Here is a 16,468-nt window from a genome sequence, read left to right as displayed (position 1 = left end):
ATCTCACTAAAAAGCAGCAACAAACTAACCAGTGATGAATAAAGAAATAAGGGCAAAATTGAAACGAAAGAAAAAGGCAGACACTGAGTACAGTGACAACAAAGGACAGGATGACAAAAGGCAATATGAAAAGGTTTGGAAATAAGTCAAATAAACAATTAGAAAGGCAAAGAGAAATTACAAACTTAAATTATCAAGGAATATAAAAAGAAATAAATAACGAAAGAAAAATCAGGATAGGGATAGGAACACTAAGGAATGCACACGATAAACTCACAGGTAATGAGAGTGAAGTGGCCGAAATATTGAATCATTACTTTGCCTCAGTATTTACCAGAGGGACTAACATGGTGGACATGACATTAGAAGAAGAGATCAAAAAAGATATGAAGACATTTAAGATAGAAAGGGGGGAGATAATTGATAAACTAATCAAACTTAAAGAGGATAAAACCCCTGGTCAGGATAGGTTGCATCCATGGATATTAGCAGAAGTTAGGGAAGAGATGGCAGAGGCACTATTGCATACATATAACAATTCATTATAAAAGGGAATAGTGCCAGAGGACTGGCAGATAGCTAATGTCATTCCTGTATTTAAAAAGGGAAATAGAACAAGTCCAGGGAACTATAGACCAATTAATTTAACCTCGTTGGCAGTAAAGATAATGGACAGGCAGTAGAATGGAGAGCAAGCTGGCTACAAAAAAGAGAGAGCAGGGGTTAAAGGTAATTACTCAGACTGCAAAAGGTGGGAAGTGGTGTTCCACAAGGATCAGTGCTGGGACTACTGCTGTTCTCTAATTACATCAATGATTTAGACTCAGGAATCAGAAGGTCTATTTCAAAATATGCGGATGACACCAAATTGGGGGTGTAGTTAATACGGAGGAGGACTGTGACAAAATACAGGCAGACATTAATGAACTTGCAGAATGGGTGTACAATTGGCAAATGAACTTCAATATAGTTAAGTGTGAAGTCGTACATTTAGGTAGGAAGAATAAGGAGGCCACATGCTCCCTGGATAATAGGTATCTAAATGAGGTAGAGGAAACGAGTGATCGGGGGGACAGTACACACATCACTAAAAGTAGTGACGCAGGTTAATAAAGCCATAAAAAAGCAAACAAAACACAGGGGTACATTTCTAGAGGGAAAGAATTGAAAAGCAGAAAAGTTAAGTTGAACTTGTATTGAACCTTGGTTAGACCACACTTGGAGTACTGTGAACAGTTCAAGTCTCCACTGGAGAAGGTGCAAACAGATTAGCTAGAATGATACCAGATCTGAGAGGTTATAACTAGCAGGAAAAAATGAACAGGCGGGGGCTCTTTTATCTAGAAAAAGAAGATTGCGGGGGGACCTGAGGTCTTTAAAATTATGAAAGGTTTTGATCGGGTCGACGTAGAGAAGATGTTGCCACTTGTGGGGGAGACCAGAACTAGGGGCCATAAATATAAGACAGTCACTAATAAATCCAATAGGAAATTCAGGAGAAACTTTTTTACCCAGAGAGTGGTGAGAATGTGGAACTCACTACAAGGAATAGTTGAACAAATAGCATAGATGCATTTAAGGGGAATCTAGATAAACACATGAGAGAGAAAGGGATAGAAGGATATGTTGATGGGGTGAGATGAAGAGGGGTGGGAGGAGGCTCGAGTGGAGCATAAACACCGGCATGGACCTGTTGGGCCAAATGGCCTGTTTCTGTGTTGTAAATACAATAATTTTATGCAAACATATAAGAAGTAAAAGGATAGTTAAAGGAATGGTGGGGCCGAAGAGTTTTACCAGGAAAAAAGAAGGAAATCTTCCTGTAGCAGAGGGCAAGACTGAGGTACTGAATGAATACATTGCACAATCTTCGCAAAAGAAGGAGATGAAGTTATGTGACTGTAGAGGAGGGGGGAGTAGGATCAACATAGAAAGAAAGGAGTTGCTGAAAAGGATGGCGTCAGCCAGAGTGAACAAGCCACCTGGTCCAGATGGGATGCATCCTAGGTTGCTGAGGGACAGCAGAAGCTCTGACCAGAATCTTTCAGTCCTCCTTGGATGTGGGAGTGGTGTCAGAAGACTGAAGGATTGTAAATGTTAGACCCCTATTTAAAAAGGGGGAGAGGGATAAATCTGGCAACTACAGGCCAGTCAGTCAAACATCAGTGGTGGGAAAACTCCGGGAGAACATTGTCAAGGACAAAACTCATTCTCACTTGTAGAAGCAGTCTTCAGCCTATGTCATTGGTTCCAACATAGACCATGACTTCTGGCTGTTCCCCTTCCCCTCGCAGAATGTCCTTTACCCTGGCACCAGGGAGGCACCTCACCATGTGGGACTCACGCCTGTGGTTACAGAAATGCCTGTCTAAACCCTGACTATCGAATCCCCTACAACAACTGCATTTCTACATTTTCCCATGTTGTGCAGCCGAGTCTCCCACAGTGCCGTGGCTTTGCTTCTAACTGCACTCCCCTGAGCTGTCATCGCCCTCACTGTTATTCAACAGTGAGGGGGAATTTGTGAGTTCCACACTCCAAGAGGATTCCTGCACTGCCTGCCTGTACCGCCTAGTCTACCTGGTAGTCACACATTCCCTCTCCTCCTAAACTCTCCGTAGCTGCGGGGTGACCACCTCCTGAAACGTGTTACCACAAAACTCGGAGTTTCCCGTATGTGCTGTAGTGATGCCAGCTGCCCCTCAAGCTCAGAAATTCTTAGCTCGAGCTCAAGCAATTGGCAGCACTTGCTGCGAGTGTGCTTTTTCAGGACACACGAGGTGTTCTGGAGTTCCCTCCTGTGACAGTGGGCAAGGGGCAGAAACCCAGAGAAACAGCTCCTGACCAATGTCTGACCCTCCACTTCAGTATTCTCGATATATCCCCAAGGAAAAGCAGAAATTCCTGGTGAGGAACACTGCCAGGGATTGAATGTCCAGAACAGGGAGGGTTCCGTTCTGCTGCCATAAATTTAGTGGAAGAGCCGGAAAAATCCTGGAAAACTGGTGAAAATCAGCACGAGGTGACGGTGGGGAACGGGAAAATCCCAGTGCAAGCTCACTCCCTGAAATAAATGTCAATGGAGAGTGATCCTGGAGCACACTGCTCCACTGCGAGATCTATGGATAACTCAGGTTCTTACCTGGACTGGAAGTTGTGTCGGTGAGATTCTCCTCCAGTGTCTGCCACTGCTCTCTGCTCTGGGCCCAGGCTCGGCGCTTTCTGCAGCTGCTGCTCTCCCAGGAAGATGGGCTTTGAGGAGATGAAAACTCCATCCAGTCACTCACTGCACAATGACATTGGGTAAAGGGGTTAGAAAAGGCGGCAGTAAAGAAACAGCTCCCATTTCCACAGCGCCTTTCAGAACCTCGGGACCTTCCACAGTGCTTCACACCCAATGAAGTAGTATTGAAGAGTAGTCACTGTTGTAATGTAAGAAACGCAGCAGCCAATTTGCGCACAGCAAGTTACCACAAACAGCATGAGATAATGAACGGATAATCTGTTTTAGTGATGTTGATTGAGGGATAAATATTGGCCAGGTCATCGGGTAAACTCCCCTGCTCCTCTTCAAATAGTGTCCATGAGATCTTTTATGCCCGCCAGAGAGGGCAGACAGGGCAATGGTTTAACGTCTCATCCAAAAGACAGCAATTTTAAAGCACTGCGTGCCCTCAATAGTGCTCCTCCAACAGTGCAGCACTCCCTCAATACTGCCCCTCCGACAAAGCAGCACTCCCTCAATACTGCCCCTCTGACAGTTCAGCGCTCTCTCAATGCTGCCGCTCTGACAGTGCAGCGCTCCCTCAATATTGCTCCCCCGACAGTGCAGCGCTCCCTCAGTACTGCCCCTCCAACAGTGCAGCACTCCCTCAGTACTGCCCCTCCAACAGTGCAGCACTCCCTCAGTAATGCCCCTCCAACAGTGCAGCGCTCCCTCAGTACTGCCCCTCCGACAGTGCAGCACTCCCTCAATACAGCCCCTCTGACAGTGCAGCGCTCCCTCAGTACTGCCCCTCCAACAGTGCAGCACTCCCTCAGTACTGCCCCTCCAACAGTGCAGCACTCCCTCAGTACTGCCCCTCCAACAGTGCAGCGCTCCCTCAGTACTGCCCCTCCGACAGTGCAGCACTCCCTCAATACAGCCCCTCCGACAGTACAGCGCTCCCTCTGTACTTTCCCTCCGATGGTGCAGCACTCCCTCAGTACTGCCCCTCCGACAGTGCAGCGCTCCCTCAATACAGCCCCTCTGACAGTGCAGCACTCCCTCAGTACTGACCCTCCGACAGTGCAGCGCTCCCTCAGTACTGCCCCACCGACAGTGCAGCGCTCCCTCAGTACTGTCCCTTCGACAGTGCGGCACTCCCTCAGTACTGCCCCTCCGACAGTGCAGCACTCCCTCAGTACTGCCCCTCCGACAGTGCAGCACTCCCTCTGTACTGACCCTCCGACAGTGCGGCATTCCCTCAGTACTGACCCTCCGATAGTGCAGCGCTCCCTCAGTACTGTCCGTCAAATGGTGAAATAGCCTCTGACTCTCTGTTATGATGCTGCACGTGCGTTGGGGCCTGTCTTTCACCCACACACAGATGCTGTGCTAATCCTAGCTCACGTATTGTCCAGGTGCCCTCCGACACTGGAGCGTGGGATTCCCTCACCAACCTCACATTAACTCCAGCCCCCGGGTATGGGGGGCATCCTCTGACCCCTGGTCCCACTCCCAGAGACAAGCTTCCCTGAGCAGCTTTGCACTTCGCAGCCCCACCCAAGTCCACTGAATGATGGAGACATGGTGGAAAGCCTCGGCCTCACTGTTCAAACCCAGCTGTGTATGATGGCACTTCAGTGGCTTCTGGAGAGCAGCAGCCCATAGATCGGGCGGTGGGGGGGTGCGAGGGAGGAGAGCGGACAGGAAAAGATTATTTATTACATGGAATCATAGAATCTTACAGCAAAGAACGAGGCCATTCGGCCCATCGTGCCTGTGCCACCTCTTTAAAAAAGCTTTCCAATCAATCCCACTCCCCCTGCTCTTTCCCTTATTTCTCCACTTCAATTATTTATCCAATTCCCTCTTGAAAGTTGTTGTGTATGTACCTTTAAGGGAATAACTGGTCTTAGACTGCAGTACCGGCAGTGACCACCCCTGTATAAAAGACCCTAGCAGGCTTCTGTAGTTTCAGTTTCAAGCTGCCTCTTGTTCAGTAAAGTACCTGTTAAACTGTTCTCCCGAAGTCCGTGTATTATTGAGGCGCGGACTTTACAGTGGCGAAGAGTAAGTTCGAACTCACCTGCAGTGTGGCATCATCTCACGGGGATCTCACCTGAAAGGAAGGTCCTGGAAGGTCGTAGTCTGAGCAACGGGCGTCGACCGAGGGCAACCACCCAAAGAATCCATCGGTGTTTGGAGAATTGCGGGAGAGACTGTGGTTCCAGCGAATCGTGCTGGTAGCAGGTAGCGCGCTGACCCTTCCGGACTGCGGCGGGCTCAAGCTCGATCGAGCGGCTCTACAAATCGGGCCGCGCAGCATCGCCGGGAAAAGAAAACAAGAGAGAGAGGGTGGAGCGCACAGGGCGCGGTCGGTGCTCGAGAACAGGACAGCAGAGAGAAACTAAACGGGGGGGAAGGAAAGCGAGACGCGCCGAAGCTGCGGGTCGCTGCCATTACCCCGTAGAACGCTAGGAGCAGCGTGGCAGTAAGGGGAAGAAGCAAAAGCATGGGAGGCGCCATTTTATCCCATTGGGGAAGAAGCAAAAGCGCGGGAGGTGCCATTTTATTCCATTGGGGAAGAAGCAAAAGCGTGGGAGGCGCCATTTTAAATCGCCCAAGATGCCGAAAAGTGGCAGTATCACTGCTTTCGACAACGAGGTAGAAGACTGGACCACGTATGTGGAAAGAATTGAAGTGTACTGCAAGGCAAATGAGGTGGCTAATGGAAAGAGGGCGTCGGCATTATTAAATCTGATGGGTGCGAGTACGTATGGCCTATTGCGGAATTTAATTGCCCCAGCTAAACCAATGGAGAAAAGTTTTGAGGAGATTGTTCATATCTTACAGGAACACCTAAGCCCTACACCACTGCTGATAGCAGAAAGATTCAAGTTCCATAAAAGAAACCAGCACAAAGATGAGAGCAATGCTGACTATCTTACGGAACTACGCAAGTTATCGAAGCACTGCCAGTTCGGAGCAAGACTGGCAGACACCTTACGGGATAAGTTTGTCTGTGGGTTCCAGAGTGAAGGAACCCAGAAACGACTACTTTCAAAAAAGGACCTGACGCTAGAACAGGCTTTCAGCGTGGCAGTATCCTACGAAGCAGCAGCACGGGGAGCTGTGGAAATACAACAGAAACCACAAGAATACAGCGCTAACGAAATGGCGTATGGAGCCGAAAAGTGCTATTGCTGCGGCAGAACAACCCATGAGCAGAAGGACTGCTGGGTTAAAGACAAAATATGCAGGCAATACGGGAAAATGGGGCATATAGCAAGAGTCTGCAGGTCGGGAAAGAAGACCAACATGACAAGAACTACTAAGGAACAGTACAGGAAAGTAAAGAAACTGACAGATAGTAGTTCAGAAGATCAGGAGAGTGATAAGGACTCCGGGAGCAGGCGACTAAGTTGTTTAAAGTTACACAACGTGATCGCAAAAGAAGATCACCGAACCATTTGGGTCACCCTCATGATAGCAGGGTCCCCAGTGAAGATGGAATTGGACACAGGATCAGCCCTAACTGTCATGAATCGACGAGACTATGAGCGGCTATTCTCACACATACCCTTAAAGGACACGTCCATTGTATTGAAGACATACACGGGGCAAAAGGTCTACCCCAGAGGAAAAATAAGGGTGCCAGTTGAATATAACGGAAAGGAAACACAGAAACTATACATGTATATACTACGAGATGGAGGACCACCATTATTGGGATGTGAATGGATCCGAAGACTACAATTGGATTGGCATTCCATTCTGGCACTAACTGTGACTGACAAAAAAGATGATGACGTCGCACCTGGACATCTGTCACAAATTCTATCTGACGTGGAAGAGGTGTTCCAACAAGGACTTGGGACTCTAAAAGGAGTAAAGGCAACCATAAAGATTGAGGATAACGCAACCCCAAAATTTTTCAAGGCCAGACCGGTGCCATACGCGATACGCCCAGCTGTGGAAGCTGAACTGGAGAGTCTGGAGCGTTCGGGGGTGCTGTCTAAGGTGGACTGGAGTGAGTGGGCCACACCCATCATTCCTGTAAAGAAGAAAGCATTGAGCAGCACGCCTGGGGAGCCAAGGAAGGTTCGCATCTGTGGGGACTTCAAGGTGACTGTGAACCCAGTCCTGCACACAGTACAGTATCCGCTTCCGCGGATAGAAGATATTTTCACCTCACTATCTGGAGGGAAACGTTTTACAAAGATTGACCTGGCTCAAGCGTATCTACAAATGGAGGTGGAAGAAGCATCTAGGAAATACCTCACGAAAAACACTCACAAAGGCCTTTACCAGTACAATCGACTGGTATTTGGGGTAGCATCGGCCCCGGCTATGTGGCAGAGGGCAATGGAACAAGTCCTGCAAGGGATCCCGGGGACCCAGTGTTATTTGGACGACATCCTGGTTACCGGCGAAAATGACAATGAACACCTTGCCAACCTGGAACAGGTGCTCACGAGATTGCAGGAATATGGGCTACGAGCCAACTGTCCCAAATGCGAGTTCTTCAGGAGACAAATCTCGTATTGTGGCCACATGATTGATGAGGAAGGGTTGCATAAGTCGCCGGACAAGATTGAGGCTGTAGTCAAGGCTCCAGCACCAGAAAATGTGTCGCAACTGAGGTCGTTCCTCGGGTTGGTGAACTACTACCATAAGTTCTTGCCGAATTTATCTACAATTCTGCACCCACTGAACGCCCTCCTTCAAACTGGTGTAACATGGAAAGGGAGTGATGAGTGTAAGCATGCCTTTCAGGAATGTAAATGCCAAATCACTTCAAAAGAAGTATTGGCCCACTACAACCCAACACTACCGATTCGGTTGGCATGTGATGCGTCACTTTACGGCATTGGAGCGGTGCTGTCACACAAATTCCGTGATGGTTCAGAGAGGCCAATAGCTTTTGCATCGCGCTCGCTAACCTCAGCCGAGCGTAACTATGCCCAGATTGACAGGGAGGCCCTCAGCCTGGTGTGGGGGGGTGAAGAAGTTCAATCACTATCTGCACGGGCAGAAATTCACCCTACTGACTGATCATCAACCCCTGGTCTCAATTTTAACCCAAAGAAGGGCGTTCCGGTGATGACGGCGCAACGGCTGCAAAGATGGTCACTTTTTCTAGGGGCACATCAGTATGACATAGAGTACAAAGGTACGAAACAACATGGAAACGCTGATGGGCTGTCGCGCCTACCGTTGCCTACGGCGGAAGAAGCACCTGCAGTGGACCCTGTGGAGATATTCCATGCGACCACAGTCGAATGTTTGCCTGTTACAAACGCAAGTATTGAGAAGGAAACCCGAAATGATCCGACACTCTCTCGGGTCTATGATTTGATGGTGAAGGGATGGCCAGCATATGGCGACTCACTGTTGCCAGCATTCACGCCAAGGAGGGAACAGCTGTCAGTGTGCCAGGGAACCTTGATGTGTGGATCCCGAGTGGTAATTCCACCCAAGTTGAGAGATAGAGTACTCAATGAGCTTCACGAGGGTCATCTGGGAGGGGTAAAAATGAAGAGCCTAGCCAGGGCGTTTGTGTGGTGGCCGGGAATCGATAAAGATATCGAGGATATGACCAAGAGATGCACAGGATGCCAGAAGGTCCAAAACGCTCCACCACAGGCCCCGCTACATCCATGGGAGTGGCCCTCATCTCCATGGCAATGGGTACACATTGATTTCGCTGGTCCATTTATGGACTCAATGTTTCTAATCACTGTGGATGCCCATTCGAAATGGCCAGAGGTCTTTAAAATGTCCTCCACTACCATGGAGAAAACTATTGCAGTCCTAAGGACCATCTTCGCCAGGAATGGGTTGCCAGAACAGATCTGTTCCGACAATGGCCCACAGTTTGTGTCTGAGGATTTCCGGAGGTTCCTGAAGAATAATGGGGTGAAACATTACACATCTGCCCCATATCATCCAGCCACAAATGGATTGGCTGAGAGGTTTGTTCAGACCTTTAAAAAGGCCATAAAGGCAATGTATAATGACGACATACCACTGCAACACAAGGTGGATAACTTCCTGTTTGCTTACCGGAATGCGACACATGCAGTAACCAACCAAACTCCAGCCGTACTGTTTTTTAACCGGAGACTAAGATGTCGCTTGGATTTGCTCAAACCAAACATAAGACGAGATGTTGAGGATAAGCAGTTCCAGCACATAAATGAGAAGCCAACCAGGAGCTTCAAGATAGGGCAACCAGTCTTGGCCCGCGACTACCGAACAGAAAAATGGCAGCCAGGCACAATATGCACACAGCAGGGACCACTAATGTACACAGTGGATGTTGGAGAAAGCATCGTGAGACAGCCATGCTGACCAGATTCTAGAGTCACAGGAACAAGCCAAACCTATACCACAAGCACGTGCACCTGGTAATGAGCCCGAAGTACAGATTGCATCTACCTCAGAAGCAGGGGTATTGGAAGCTGACGAATCAACCAATGACAATGAGCCAGAATTGACTCCACCGCCAGAACAGGATACTCGAGAAAGGCACTATCCAGTCCAGATCAGGAAGCCTCCTCAAAGACTGAACTTATAAATGACTATTTCAGTGGATGTATATATTACTGAGAAAATTGTAATTGTAATTAGTTATTATTTAGTTGTTAAATGAATGTTATGTACTGTTTATCTAAAAGGGGAGGAATTGTTGTGTATGTACCTTTAAGGGAATAACTGGCCTTAGACTGCAGTACCGGCAGTGACCACCCCTGTATAAAAGGCCCTAGCAGGCTTCTGTAGTTTCAGTTTCAAGCTGCCTCTTGTTCAGTAAAGTACCTGTTAACTGTTCTCCCGAAGTCCGTGTATTATTGAGGCACGGACTTTACAAAAGTTATTACTGAATCTGCCTCCTCCACCCTTTCAGGCAGCACATTCCAGATCATAACAACTCGCTGCGTGAAAACAATCTCTCCTCATCTCGCCTCTGGCTCTTTTGCCTATCACCTAAATCCATTTCCTCTGATTACTGAAACTTCAGCAATTGGAAACAGTTTCTCTTTATTTACTCTATCAAAATCCTCCATAATTTCTAACACCTCTATCAAATCTCCTCTTAACCTTCTCTGCTCCAAGGAGAACAATCGCAGTCTATCCAACTAACTGAAGTTCCTCATCACAGGCACCATTCTAGAAAATTTCTCTTGCACCTTCTCTAAGGCCCTGACCTCCTTCCTAAAGGGTGGTGCCCAGGATTGGACACAGTGGTCCTGATATTTACTGGGCCAGGTTTCGGAGGGGGTGAAGATTTATGGTTGGTTTCCTTCAACTCTGTGGGGTTTTAGCTCCACGGTGTGCATGTTGTTTTTGAGCAGGTTCCCCGCCCGGATTGACAGGTTTGGCTCCCTGTCGGGCGGGGAACGCTGCAAAGGAGGCCACGGGCCAGGAGCAGGTGGGTTTCCTGGTGCTGGGGCAGAGCTCACGGGGGGTAGAGCATGATTGGGGGGTTGAGGGTGGGGTGGGATGGAAGATCGGGGGCGGTCGGGGAGAGATCGGAGGGGGTTCGGTGATTGGGGACAGAGATGGGGGTTTGGGGAGAGATTGAAGGGGGTTCGGAGATGGGGCAGAGATGGGGGGCCTCGGGGAGAGATCGGAGGGGGTTCGGAGATTGGGGAAAGGGATGCGGGGGTTGGGGAGATATCAGAAACATAGAAACATAGAAACATAGAAGATAGGAGCAGGAGTAGGCTATTCGGCCCCTCGAGCCTGCTCCGCCATTCAATGAGATCATGGTTGATCATCCAAATTCACTGTCCTTACCTTCTCCCCATATCCCTTGATCCCTTTAGCCTTAAGAAATATATCCAACTCCTTCTTGAATATATTTAATGAATTGGCCTGCACTGCCTTCTGTGGTAGAGAATTCCACAGGTTCACCACTATCTGGGCGAAGAAATTCCTGCTCATCTCTGTCATAAATGGCTTACCCCTTATCCTCAGACTGTGACCCCTGGTTCTGGACTCCCCGGCCAACGGGAACATCCTTCCTGCATCCAGTCTGTCCAGTCCTGTTAGAATTTTATATGTTTCAATGAGATCCACTCTCATTCTTCTAAACTCCAGCGCGTATATGTCCAATCGACCCAATCTCTCCTCATACGTCATTTCTGCCATCCCAGGTATCAGTCTGGTGAATCTTCGCTGCATTCCCTCCATGGCAAGAACATCCTTCCTCAGATAAGGCGACCAAAGCTGCACACAATACTCAAGGTGTGCGTAATGTATATACCTTTAAGGGGGGAACTATCTTTTACAGCTCATGTATACTGCAGTACCGGCAGTGACCACACCTGTATATAGCACTGAGTAGTAATCTGTACAGATCAGTTCCAGTGTGAGCCTGTTGTACCGTTCTCCTGCAGTCTGTGTCTTATTATACACAGACACAACATTGGCGACAAGGCAAGTTCAAACCTACCTGCAACTCTGCATCACCTCCCGGGGATTCATACCTGGAGATCAGTGGATTGGAGGTCAAGGCCAGAGACTCAGGCGTCGACCACGGGCAACCGCCCAGTCATCCAACAGAGACTTGAGAATTGCGGGGGAGGCTGTCGAGAGCCAGGCTTGGCTTTCCAGTCGAGGTGGTCCAGCGAAACGGGCTGGCAACAGGTAGTGCGCAGACCCTTCCCGGACAGCGGTGGGCTAGAGCCCGACCGAGTGGCACAGCAAAGGGCCGAGCAGCGTCGATGGGGGAGAGAGAGAGAGGGCAGAGCGCATAGGGCACAGCCGGTGTTCAGGGGCCGAGCAGCGTCGAAGAGAGGGAGAGAGAGACGCGCAGAAACCCGCGAGGCGCCGCCATTGCCACGAGGACTGCTGAGAGCGGCATTGGCAGCAGCGCAGGAGAAGCGCGCGAAACCTACAGGGCACCGCCATTGCCACGAGAACCGCCGGGAGCGGCGTTGGCAGTGTGCGGGGGAGGAAGGAAAGCGCAGGAGATGCCATTTTAAGCCATTGGGAGACGCCATTTTAAACCACACCCAAAATGCCGAAGGGTGGCAGTATCACCACATTTGACAATGAAGTCGAAGATTGGACTACATATGTCGAACGAATAGAGGTGTACTGCAAGGCAAATGAGGTGTCAGATGACAAGAAAGCGTCGGTATTGTTAAATTTAATGGGTGCAAAGACATATGGTTTATTGCAAAATCTAGTAACCCCAACGAAGCCAATGGAAAAGAGTTTTGAAGACATAGTAACGATACTACAGGAACATTTAAACCCCACACCGCTGCTGATAGCAGAAAGAGTCGTTTCACAAACGGAACCAGCATAAGGATGAAAGCAATGCTGATTATTTAACAGAACTGCGCAAACTATCGAAACACTGTCAGTTTGGAGTGGGACTGGCAGATACCATAAGGGACAAGTTTGTGTGTGGGCTTCAAAGTGACGGAACCCAGAAACGGCTTTTATCTGAAAAGGACCTTACGCTGGAAAAGGCTTTCAGCATTGCGGTATCATATGAAGCAGCAGCACGGGGCGCTGCAGAGATACAACAGAGACCACAAGAATATGGCACAAACGAAATGTCATATAGAACAGAGAAGTGCTATCGCTGCGGCAGAACAACACACGACCAGAATGATTGCTGGTTCAAAGACAAAGTGTGCAGACAGTGTGGAAAAGTAGGACACATAGCACGAGTCTGCAGGTCGGGAAAGAAAACCAGCAATAAGAAACCTACCAAAGAAAAGTACAAGAAGGTACGTAAGATGACGGAGAACAGTTCAGATGGACAAAAGAGTGATAACGACTCCGAAAGCAGGGAACTGAGTTGTCTGAAACTACATAATGTGATCACCGAACCATTTGGGTCACTCTCAAGATAGCAGGAGTCCAGGTAAAGATGGAATTGGACACAGGATCAGCCCTAACATTCATAAACCGACGGGACTACGAGCGGCTATTCTCACACATACCCTTGAGAGAAACAAAAATTATTTTGAAGACGTACACAGGGCAAAAAGTCTACCCCAAAGGAAAAATAAGGGTGACCGTTATATATAACGGTAAGGAAACACCAAAACTAAACCTGTATGTATTGCAAGATGGAGGACCACCATTACTGGGACGTGAATGGATCTGGAAAATACAACTGGATTGGCATTCCATACAGGCACTGACTGTGGCTGACAAAAAGGATGACGATGTCACACCTGGGCGACTGTCAAAGATCCTAACTGACGCGAAAGAAGTGTTCTAGCAAGGACTCGGAACACTAAAAGGCATGACAGCGATGATTAAAATTGAAGAAAACACAAGCCCAAAATTTTTTAAGACCTTATGCGATCCGCCCAGCCGTCGAAACAGAGCTGGAGATCTCTGGAACGTTCAGGTGTACTGTCCAAGGTAGACTGGAGTGAGTGGGCTACACCCATCGCCACTGTGATGAAAAAGTCGTTGAGCAGCACGCCTGGGGAACCAAGGAAGGTTCGCATCTGTGGGGACTTTAAGGTAACAGTGAACCCGATCCTTCACACCGTACAATATCCACTTCCACGGATTGAAGATATTTTCGCCTCGCTATCTGGAGGGAAACGCTTCACTAAGATTGATCTGGCCCAGGCGTATCTGCAAATGGAGGTAGAAGAAGCATCAAAAAAATACCTCACAATCAACACCCATAAAGGTCTCTACCAATACAACCGGCTGGTATTCGGGGTAGCATCAGCTCCGGCTATTTGGCAGAGGACAATGGAACAAGTCCTGCAAGGGATCCCAGGGACCCAGTGTTATTTGGATGACATCCTGGTCACGGGCAAAAATGACTGTGATCACCTTGCCAACCTGGAGCAGGTGCTCACTAGATTGCAGGAATATGGGCTCCGAGCTAACCGCCCCAAATGCGAGTTTTTTAGAAAACAGATCTCATATTGCGGCCACGTTATCGATAAAGAGGGGTTACATAAGTCCCCAGAGAAGATGGAGGCAGTAGTCAAGGCTCCAGCACCGGAAAATGTTTCACAACTGAGGTCGTTCCTTGGGCTGGTAAACTACTACCATAAGTTCTTGCCAAATTTGTCTTAAATACTACACCCACTGAACACCCTACTGCAAACTGGGGTGCCATGGAAGTGGAGTGACGAATGTAGACGAGCTTTCCAGAAGAGCAAAACACTAATCACATCGAAAGAGGTATTGGCCCATTACAACCCGGCATTACCAATTCGGTTGGCATGTGATGCGTCACCCTACGGCATTGGAGCGGTGCTGTCGTACAAATTCTCGGACGGCTCAGAGAGGGCAATAGCCTTTGCGTCACGATCACTAACCTCAGCCGAGCGTAACTATGCCCAGATTGACAGGGAGGCCCTCAGCCTAGTGTGGGAAGTGAAAAAGTTCAATCACTATCTGCACGGGCAGAAATTCACCTTGCTGACTGATCACCAGCCTCTTGTCTCCATCTTTAATCCGAAGGAGGGCGTTCCGGTGATGACTGCGCAACGACTACAAAGATGGTCACTTTTTCTAGGGGCGCACCACTATGAGATTGAATATAAGGGCACGAAACAGCATGGAAATGCTGATGGGCTATCACGCCTGCCACTGCCTACTGAGGAGGAAGCACCAGCAGTGGATCCTGTCGAAATATTCCATGCGACTGTAGTTGAATAACTACCGGTAACTAACGCTTGTATCGAAAAGGAAACCCGAAATGACCCGACACTGTCTCAGGTATATGATTTGACGGTGAAAGGATGGCCAGCACATGGCGACTCACTGTTGCCAGCATTCTCGACAAGGAGAGAACAGCTGTCAGTGTGCCGGGGGACCTTGATGTGTGGATCCCGAGTGGTAATTCCACCCAAGTTAAGGGATAGAGTGCTCAATGAGCTTCATGAGGGTCATCTGGGAGGGGTAAAAATGAAAAGCCTAGCCAGAGCTTATGTGTGGTGGCCGGGAATCGATAAACAAATCGAGGACCTGACCAAGAGCTGCTCAGGATGCCAGAACGTCCAAAATGCACCACCACAGGCCCCTCTACACCCATGGGAGTGGCCCTCATCTCCATGGCAATGGGTGCATATTGATTTTGCTGGTCCATTCATGGACTCAATGTTTTTAATAGCCGTGGATGCGCACTCGAAATGGCCACCACGGAGAAAACTATTGCAGTCCTACGGACCATTTTTGCCAGGAATGGCTTGCCAGAACAGATTTCCTCCGACAATGGGCCACAGTTTGTGTCCGAAGAGTTCCGGAGGTTCTTGAAAAAGAATGGGGTAAGTCATTACACATCCGCCCCGTATCATCCAGCCACAAATGGATTGGCTGAGAGGTTCATGCAAACCTTTAAGAAGGCAATAAAGGCTATGTACAATGTCAACATTCCGCTGTAGCACAAGGTGGACAATTTTCTGTTCGCCTACCGGAATGTGACACATGCAGTCAGCAACCAGGCCCCAGCCATGATGTTCTTTAACCGAAGGTTAAGATCTCGCCTGGATTTGCTCAGACCAAACGTACGAAGAGATGTTGAGAGTAAGCAATTCCAGCACATCCATGAGAAGCCAACAAGGAGCTTCAATGTAGGGCAACCAGTCTTGGCCCGCGACTACCGAACAGAAAAATGGCAGCCAGGAACGATATGCACACGGCAGGGTCCACTAATGTACACAGTGAGACGCCATGCTGACCAGATCCTAGAGTCACAGGAACAAGTCAACCCCATGCCTCGCCCATACGTACCTGGTGATGAACCCGACGTACAGGTCGCATCTACCCCAGAAACAGTAGCATCGGAAGCTGATGAACCAACCGACGACAGGGGGCCAGAATCGCCTCCGCACCAAGAGCAAGACACTCGGGAAAGGCGCTATCCAGAAAGGATCAGGAAGCCTGCCCAAAGACTGAATATATAAATAGACTATTTTCAGCTAATGTTGCATGTTAAAAGTATTAATTGGAATTAGTTTGATATTTAATTGTTAAATGAGTGTTATGGTACTGTTAATCTAAAAGGGGAGGAATTGTAATGTATATACCTTTAAGCGGGGAACTATCTTTTACAGCTCATGTATACTGCAGTACTGGCAGTGATCACACCTGTATATAGCACTGAGTAGTAATCTGTACAGATCAGTTCCAGTGTGAGCCACGTTGAGTAAACACCTGTTGTACCGTTCTCCTGCAGTCTGTGTCTTATTATACACAGACACAACAGTGTGGTCTCACCAAGGCCCTGTACAACTGCAGCAAGACATCCTTGTTGCTGTA

General features: G+C 48.6%; 1 protein-coding gene across 1 annotated transcript in view; it reads right to left on the bottom strand.

Annotated features, from left to right (window-relative positions):
• Positions 1–16,468, bottom strand: part of tespa1 (thymocyte expressed, positive selection associated 1) — a 203,269-nt gene that overhangs the window by 147,160 nt on the left and 39,641 nt on the right. Inside the window, exon 2 of the mRNA XM_085968213.1 lies at positions 3,143–3,286. Within this exon, the coding sequence (XP_085824339.1) occupies positions 3,143–3,275 (133 nt within the window). The 5' untranslated portion in view covers positions 3,276–3,286. The remainder of the gene's footprint in view (positions 1–3,142; positions 3,287–16,468) is intronic.

The sequence above is a fragment of the Somniosus microcephalus genome, chromosome 26, assembly GCF_052327205.1.
Source record: "Somniosus microcephalus isolate GS21.2 chromosome 26, FLI_Smic_1.0, whole genome shotgun sequence".
Classification (NCBI taxonomy): Eukaryota; Metazoa; Chordata; class Chondrichthyes; order Squaliformes; family Somniosidae; genus Somniosus; species Somniosus microcephalus.
This window is presented reverse-complemented; position numbering and strand designations above follow the sequence as displayed.